General features: G+C 43.7%; 1 protein-coding gene across 1 annotated transcript; it reads left to right on the forward strand.

Moving 5' to 3' along the window:
- Positions 1 to 296: 296 nt before the first annotated feature.
- On the forward strand, positions 297 to 8668 carry LOC110507512 (GTPase IMAP family member 8). Its single transcript, XM_021587549.3, has 3 exons — positions 297 to 752; positions 1714 to 2439; positions 2607 to 8668. Exons 1-3 carry the CDS (start codon positions 725 to 727, stop codon positions 3167 to 3169), a joined length of 1317 nt encoding a protein of 438 aa, XP_021443224.3. The 5' UTR covers positions 297 to 724; the 3' UTR covers positions 3170 to 8668.
- Positions 8669 to 9431: the final 763 nt, after the last annotated feature.

Genomic DNA, 9431 nt, shown 5'->3' on the forward strand with positions numbered 1-9431 from the left:
TTATTCGGGCAGCTAGTTGAGCAAACAGATCTTCACATAAATATTTGATTACCATCATCTACATCATATAGGCACCCCGTGTTGTGGCTTTAAATGGTCGAAGACCGTGGTTGCAATGGTTTTATGGGTTAGAGCATAGTGCCAACAACACCAGGTCTATGGGTTCAATTCCCGCTTGGTTAACATACTGAATGTGTATCACTTTCAATTTTGACCGTGCTGTAATCTCATTCACCAAACACTTCCTCCCATTGCTCGTAAACAAAGATACTGCTTAACTTCCCCTTTCTGCTGCTATACACAATTAGCCCGGGGACGAGGTTAACAGTTCTGTTGCTCTGGATAAAAGGGTCTGCTAAATGATCGTGTTAGTAACAAACCACCACCCCCCCCTCCCCCCTATGTCATGGATAATAATGTTTTGTACACTCAGTGCCTGGTTGGTTGCATATTAACTAGAACGACTTCTGAAGAACTGTAAAGTGTCATTTGGAACTGTTATGAATGCCTTGGGCATGACTAGTCTACGATACCACTTATCATAGGGTGGGTTTGTTATACTAATCAATGGGTACTTTTGAAGCAAATGGGAGGTACCTTCTTTACAATGTAGCAGGCTAGGGAAGAGATGTGTTATTGCCGGAACGTAAGTCACAGGAGCATGAACTTGGCTGTCGCAATCTACTGCACTTCTCAATCGTAACATAAAGAGTGGCACCTTCAAATGGCAGCTCACAGTTCAACCACTCTTGGTAAGTCTTTTGACTGTTATTCTGTTGTATCATTATGTATCACATGCATTAGCTATAATTATAAACTGGGTGGTTCAAGCCCTGAATGCTGATTGGATGACAGCCGTGGTATATCAGACCAAGGGGATGACAAAATGTTTATTTTTACTGCTCTAATTACGTTGGTAACCAGTTTCTAATAGCAATAAGGCACCTCGGGGGCTTGTGATATTTGGCCAATAAACCACAGCTAAGGGCTGTGTCCAAGAACAGCCTTTAGCTGTGGTATATTGGCCATGTAATGTTTTTTCTCCTCTTCTGAGGAGGAGTAGGAAGGATTGGACCAATATGCAGCTTGGTAAGTGTTCATCATTTTATTTTTATTTTACTTTTTATTTAACCAGGCAAGTCAGTTAAGAACAAATTCTTATTTTCAATGACGGCCTAGGAACAGTGGGTTAACTGTCTGTTCAGGGGCAGAACGACAGATTTGTCCATTGTCAGCTTGGGGGTTTGAACTTGCAACCTTCCGGTTACTAGTCCAACGCTCTAACCACTAGGCTACGCTGCCGCCCCGGCACTGAACTGAACACCACAATTCAAAGTAAACAAAAAGAACAACAAACTAATACTAAGTCAGAAAACAACTACCCACAACCCATAGTGGGAAAACAGGCTGCCTAAGTATGGTTCTCAATCAGAGACAACGATTGACAGCTGCCTCTGATTGGGAACCATACCAGGCCAAAACCAGAAATACAAAACCTAGAATACAAAACCTAGAATGCCCATCCCAACTCACGCCCTGACCAAACTAAAACAGAGACATAAAAAAGGAACTAAGGTCAGGACCTGACAATATACCACAACCTCCTCGGGCCTTATTTCTTAATAAGATAATGTGTTGTTACTCAATGAAATGAAAGCATGAATAGATATAAAATACGTTTGAGGTGTGTTTAACTCTTTAACTCCATATTAGGTCAAGACCCATGTATTTCAAAGCGGATCCTGCTTTTACTTGGAGAGAGACTGAGTGGAAAGAGCTCAGTGGGGAACACCATCTTGGGCAAGAGGGAATTTGACACAGGGATAATGACAACTCACAGCTCCAAGAGGAAGGGCACTGTTGCAGGAAGACGGGTGACTGTGGTGGACACTCCTGGATGGTACGTCGGGAGCAGCACCCCTGGCAGAGTGGCACAGGAGCTGGGGCGAGCCCTGTCCCTCTGTTCCCTGGGGCCCCATGCCATCCTCCTGGTGGTCTCTGCCATAGGTGACTTCAGTCAGGGAGAATGGAGGGCCATGGAGGAGCACCTGAGGCAGATCCAGGCCCCTATCTGGCAGCGAGCTATAGTGCTCCTCACCCACGGAGCTGAGATACCAAGAGGAACCTCCGCTGAGGAACACATCCGAGGGAAGGGCAAGAGTCTCCTGTGGCTTGTGGAGAGGTGTGGGAACAAGTTCCATGTTCTGGACAGCCAAGCCAGGGACAAAGAGGTTCAGGTCCAATTGCTGTTGGAGAAGATTGATAGGATGGTTGAGATAAATAGGCGTCCAAGGGAAATACAGGAGAGGTTGTACACCCAGGTGAGAGAGAGCTTAAGGATGGGAGGAGGGAAACAGCAGGGAGAGGACATGGAAATGCTTGTCATGCAGGACATGAGGACAAGGCAGAACCAGCGGGTCACAGCAGTGGTACCCATAGGTAAGTGCTCTGCTCTCACAAGGCTCAATGATGAGCTGGGGTGTAAAATTGCATGTTTGTGGCAAAGGTTAAAGAATACCATTGCAAATAGAGAACATTGGGCTACTTAGTAGCATTGTATAACTGCACAGGCTGTATTCAGATGTTTTTGTTTATTTTTCTGACAGACACATCTAAATGTAGGCCAGCTGCGTTTGGCCTTGTGCTGCTGGGAAGAAGATGTTCTGGGAAGAGTTCAGCAGGAAATACCATTCTTGGCAGAAGAGAGTTTGGTAGTGGCAAAAGAACAGTCCATTGTGTGGTGGGACAGGGAGAGGTGGGAGGGAGGACAGTCGCGGTGGTGGACACTCCCGGTTGGAGTCTCTACGGTCTGTCCAACCCGAAGCAGGTCAGACTGGAGATGAGAGGCAGTGCATCCCTGTGCCCCTATGGGGTAGTTTGTACATTCCTCTTGGCCATACCTGTTGACTCCTTCACAGAGAAAGATAGGTGTGCTGTGGAGAAATACCTGAGTGTTTTGGGTGAGGGGGTATGGAGAAGCACCATGGTGCTTTTCACCTATGGTGATGAGTTAAGAGGCAGAACCATTGAGGAGCACATTGAGGAGACTGGAGAGCCCCTCCGTGGGCTGCTGGGGAAGTGTTGTCACAGGTACCATGTCTTAGATAACAATATTAAGGGCGATCTAACCCAGATTATCGAGCTGTTGCAGATGGTGGAGCAGTTGTAGACACTGGATCATTCACCTCTGCGGATAACACCCTGTTAATTAAAACGGTTGAAATTATACATTGACGTAATTTGCGCCAAATTATTTAAAGTAAGTTCTTGTATGGCCTTATCTAAAACAAAATGTCTATGTTCTTCTGTATCCAGTCAAATCATTTAAAAGGTCCACTGCAGCCAAAAATGGGGTTTAATATATATTTCCACACCATGAGGTTGGAATAATACTGTGAAATAGTGAAAATTAGGATAATGTCCTTTCAGTGTTAGAGTTGTTTGATAAAACCACCTGAAACCTCTGTCTGTTTTGGTGGGATATGGTTTTGGTCTTTCCATGGTGACATTACCATGCTGTAATTTGACATTCCTCGATTAGACTATATTTGAAGGAAAACATAGATTATATTAATTCAATTATGATTGGCTTGATTAAGTTACCAATGTTAGATGTAGACAGTTCAGGAATACTTACTTTTCCCCTTTTGATAAGAAATGATCATACTGTATTAAGTCTGTATTAAGTTTTTATTAATGTATTAAATACATTGGAAATGAAAAGTAAGTCAACCAACAACACAAGCTTTACATTAATAAAAATGTGTCGAGTAAATTGCCACAGTAGATTCTCTCTTGTAAACAAGGAAATACCTACTATCAATTTCAACGGAATTGATAGTTCTCAAAGAGTTAAAGCTATGCTTAGTCTGCTCAAACATTAGGTTTATTTACACTGAATGTAATACCCACCAGACGGATAAATAGTCTTGAACATGTTTGGCAGCAAACACTGCAGTCAACATTGTTTTTCCTGTGTTTTCTATCACATTGTACAACAGCTGATGAAACTAACACTGTAAAATTGTGAGAAAATGTGATCACTGTTATTTCCAGCCGCGTCCTCAGAGCATGCTGGTTGGTGTGTTTACGGACATATTCAATCATTCCTTATCCCAGTCTGCTGTTTCCACATGCTTCAAGAGGGCCACCATTGTTCCTGTTCCCAAGAAAGCTAAGGTAACTGAGCTAAACGACTACCGCCCCGTAGCACTCACTTCCGTCATCATGAAGTGCTTTGAGAGACTAGTCAAGGACCATATCACCTCCACCCTACCAAACACCCTAGACCCACTCCAATTTGCTTACCGCCCAAATAGGTCCATAGACGACGCAATCGCAACCACACTGCACACTGCCCTAGCCCATCTGGACAAGAGGAATACCTATGTGAGAATGCTGTTCATCGACTACAGCTCAGCATTTAACACCATAGTACCCTCCAAACTCGTCATCCCTGGGTCTCGACCCCGCCCTGTGCAACTGGGTACTGGACTTCCTGACGGGCCATCCCCAGGTAGTGGGGGTAGGAAACAACATCTCCACCCCGCTGATCCTCAACACTGGGGCTCCACAAGGGTGTGTTCTGAGCCCTCTCCTGTACTCCCTGTTCACCCACGACTGCATGGCCATGCACGCCTCCAACTCAATCATCAAGTTTGCAGACGACACAACAGTGGTAGGCTTGATTACCAACAACGACGAGATGGCCTACAGGGAGGAGGTGAGGGCCCTCGGAGTGTGGTGTCAGGAAAATAACCACACTCAACGTCAACAAAACAAAGGAGATGATTGTGGACTTCAGGAAACAGCAGAGGGAGTACCCCCCTATCCACATCAACGGGACAGTAGTGGAGAGGGTAGTAAGGTTTAAGTTCCTCGGCGTACACATCACGGACAAACTGAAATGGTCCACCCACACAGACAGCGTGGTGAAGAAGGCACAGCAGCGCCATTTCAACCTCAGGAGGCTGAAGAAATTCGGCTTGTCACCAAAAGCACTCACAAACTTCTACAGAGGCACAATCGAGAGCATCCTGTCGGGCTGTATCACCGCCTGTTACGGCAACTGCTCCACCCACAATCGTAAGGCTCTCCAGAGGGTAGTGAGGTCTGCACAACGCATCACCTGGGGCAAACTACCTGCCCTCCAGGACACCTACACCACCCGATGTCACAGGAAGGCCATAAAGATCATCAAGGACAACAACCACCCGAGCCACTGCCTGTTCACCCCGCTATCATCCAGAAGGCGAGGTCAGTACAGGTGCATCAAAGCAGGGACCAAGTGACTGAAAAACAGCTTATATCTCAAGGCCATCAGACTGTTAAACAGCCACCACTAACATTGAGTGGCTGCTGCCAACATACTGACTCAACTCCAGCTCACTTTAATCATAGAAACTGATGGAAATTGATGTAAAAAATGTATCACTAGCCAATTTAAACAATGCCACTTAATATAATGTTTACATACCCTACATTACTCATCTCATATGTATATACTGTACTCCATACCATCTACTGCATCTTGCCTATTCCGTTCTGTACCATCACTCATTCATATATCTTTATGTACATATTCTTTATCCCTTTACACTTGTGTGCATAAGGTAGTAGTTGTGGAATTGTTAGGTTAGATTACTCGTTGGTTATTACTGCATTGTCGGAACTAGAAGCACAAGCATTTCGCTACACTTGCATTAACATCTGCTAACCATGTGTATGTGACAAATAAGATTTGATTTGATTTGATTCCTGATCATTGCTGGTTGAAAATACAATCTACACAGGATTTTCTAAATAGCAGATTTGCATGGGCGGGAGTTTCGGGTTTCCATAGTGACATCACCATGTGTTAAATTGGTTAATAGCGTACCACAGTATGAGACATAATACTAACTAATAAGTAAAATTCTAGTACTACCCAGTACTGAAGGAAGTCCCGCCTTCGCGAGAATCCCATGTGGCTTTGGCCTTAGGGATAAGTGACCCTAGTAGTGAATGTACCCTAACATTTGAACTCCTGTTTACACTTATGATGATCCAGCCAATCTCAATTGATTGGATGTAAATTCAATTGTCGAACATACCTTTTCAGGTTCTTCCAAGTAAAATGAGACATGTTAAACTTTTCCATATTAATCTAGATGAAGCAACACTTTCAGGTTAATTAAAGTTTACACAATGACTAAGTTGGATGACAGGTCAGTAGAACTCATTGAAGTCGCTGACCGAATGAATGATGAGAGAACTCAGGTGAGGCAGATGGAAATATTGATTTCTAAGCAAGTGGAGGAAATCTCATCACTGAATCTCTCATACTCACGACCTCTATCTGCAAACCATGACAGATAAGTATGAGACCGACAGTAGCAAGTACGACACTCACGTGTCCAAAATCAGTAGTCTAAGCGCTCAAGTGGACTCTGCAATGGAGCAGAATACCACCCTTAGGTATAATCTGGTGGAATTCCAGAACGCTCACATGCTACAGCGTGACGACCCAACCAAGCAACTGGAGCCCGGCACTCAAAGGAGTGAAGACGATAGAAGTTTTCAGACTTTGCCTCCCTCATGTGTCCCTCAGTTTTCTCCTCTTGGCCATTTGGCACTGAGCAATATGCTCCTCTTTGCCAACAAAGCCAAAGCTTGGCTTCTCCTCTTGGCCTTTCGGCCCCAATTTCCCCAAAGGATGAAGCCAAACCTCTCCACCTGCTTGACGTGGAAACGCCTTGACAAACTCGTCAAAACTTTCCCCACCTTTGACCTCATTCCAGGACAGCCAAACAATACTGAGACGTTCCTAGTTGACATAGAGGACGTATTGGATGGCTATCCGAACACTACGGGTTCTATAAGGGTTTACCTGTTGAAGCAAATGTCGAATAGACACGTGACGAGGTTCATTCGTCTCTACAACAGCAACAAGTGCTAAACGACTATGCTAAACTTGCCACAGCTTTGAAATTAGAATTCAGTGGTTCTGCAACTCACAAACACGATAGCTCAGTGACTAACACTGTCAAACAAGCTCAGAATGAACACCCCCAAGCTTAATATCATAGGCTTCGTTCAGCTTACTTTGGCCTACTCACTGAAACAGGAATGGAGGAGCTGTTACCATTCAAACAAATGTTTCTGTCGAACATGTATCCCACCTTCATTACCTACTTGGGCCCTACAGCCCACGTTGGCTTGCCTATCTTACAACTCAGAAAGCTTGCAAGCACAGCTTGCGCATGTGTCCAAAGGGCAAGAGAAGTTCATCTCAACTAGCTATTACACAACTTCAACCGGAGAACACATCTAAGATATTACCGAGGTGTACCACACTGGTGGTAAAAGAAGTCCAGTGGACGTTCCACCTGCAAAACAATTGCAAAAATAGTCATGCCTTAACATGTGTAGGTTCAACTACAATACAACTAGTACAATGCTCTAATCATGTGTTCCTGTAGGATAATATTTCAGAATAAATCAGTAGGACAACTGGTCCCCTTGAGTACCAGTACCAATGCCAGCACAGTCAGTCCAGTCACAATCAGTAAGGTTAGAGACCTCACAAGTCTAATTGCTATTGATAACAGCGACAGAGGAGTTAGTAGTCACTCAGATTGCAACACGTGTAAGGGAATCTCCAGAACAATCTTCTGATGGTTAACACACATGCCACTAATAAATAGAACCCTCCATTCAGGAGGAATGTTATTAGAAGTCATGAACCATGATCACACCCCGTACGACTGGTTCAGAGCTTATAGAGTACAGTACTTCCGTCGTGAGGTTAGCTCCTCTGTGGAGGACATAGCTATGAAATAGACTCCTTCATACCTATCACCACTACAATGGTGTAAGACACATTGACGTGTAGTAAAACTACTACAGGTCCCCTTAACACGTCTTGACATCAATTCTTACTGACCTCCAGGCATTGACCTGGAAATGATCTGATGACATCAGACTCATTCTGAATAGGTTGCAGCCTATCCGGATACTTGGTTTCTTTCCCTTGGTATGTGCGCTTGTGTAAGCACAAATGCCAATGTACAACGGAACATTAAATAAGGATTTATGCTCGGATCACTTAAGGGTCAGAACAAAATACCAGCCTTCGTAAAGTTGAAAGGTTACTCTTAGGCCTTTTGACTCTACAGCTACAGTACTCACCAGTTTCTCCACAGAGGTCCATAGGTCATCCCTGTAGACTGCCCGAAGCTGGTGCATTACAGCTGTAGACTTATCATGTAGTTACCGACTTAGGATAGTGCCCTAATCAACACCCTAGATTTAGACAATGCCATGATAGGGTCATTTTGCCAAGACCTTGGACGACCTTACATATCTCTGTTTTTTTTATATTTTGGTTAGGTCAGGGTGTGTCTAGGGTGGGTATGCTAGTTTTTGTATTGTCTAGGGGTTTTGTATGTCTAGGGTTGTTGTAGGTCTAGGGGTTGTTGTATTTCTATGTTGGCCTGATATGGTTCTCAATCAGAGACAGCTGTTTATCGTTGTCTCTGATTGGGGATCATATTTAGGCAGCCATTTCCCTTTTGTGTTTCGTGGGATCTTGTCTGTGTAGTTGCCTGTCAGCACTTGTTTAGCTTCACGGTTCCTTTTGTTAGTTTGTTCAGTGTTCATTCTTTAAATAAAATTGAATGTACGCATACCACACTGCGCCTTGGTCCGATCCTTATAACGAATGTGACAGACGTAAATAGAATACAGTCCAATTAGAAGGTGTGATAACTATATTTTGTATATCTTTTTTTATGCTTTCATTCCTTTTAGTTTAATTTCCTTTGACACTTTGGAAGTGATAGAGCCATAAACAAGCTCCCCATACAACCATCACTAAGTGCCACAATGCCGCTCATTTGGGAAGAAATGTAATTACAGTTGAAGTCGGAAGTTTACATACACTTAGGTTGGAGTCATTAAAACTTGTTTTTCAACCACTCCACAAATGTCTTGTTAACAAACTATAGTTTTGGTAAGTAGGTTAGGACATCTACTTTGTGCATGACACAGGTCATTTTTCCAACAGCTATTTAAAGTCAGAATATTTCACTTAAAATTCACTGTATCACAAATTATATAACAGCTTGGAAAATTCCAGTAAATTATGTCATGGCTTTAGAAGCTTCTGATAGGCTAATTGACATAATTTGAGTCAATTGGTGGTGTACCTGTTGATGTATTTTAAGGCCTACCTTCAAACTCAGTGCCTCTTTGCTTGACATCATGGGAAATCAAAAGAAATCAGCCAAGACCTCAGGAAAACAATTGTAGACCTCCACAAGTCCGGTTCGTCCTTGGGAGCAATTTCCAAACGCCTGAAGGTACCACGTTCATCTGTACAAACAATAGTATGCAAGTATAAACACCATGGGACCACGCAGCCGTCATACCGCTCAGGAAGGAGATGCGCT

This window comes from Oncorhynchus mykiss, chromosome 27 (assembly GCF_057628025.1).
Source record: "Oncorhynchus mykiss isolate SJ-2025 chromosome 27, ASM5762802v1, whole genome shotgun sequence".
NCBI classification, from domain to species: Eukaryota; Metazoa; Chordata; class Actinopteri; order Salmoniformes; family Salmonidae; genus Oncorhynchus; species Oncorhynchus mykiss.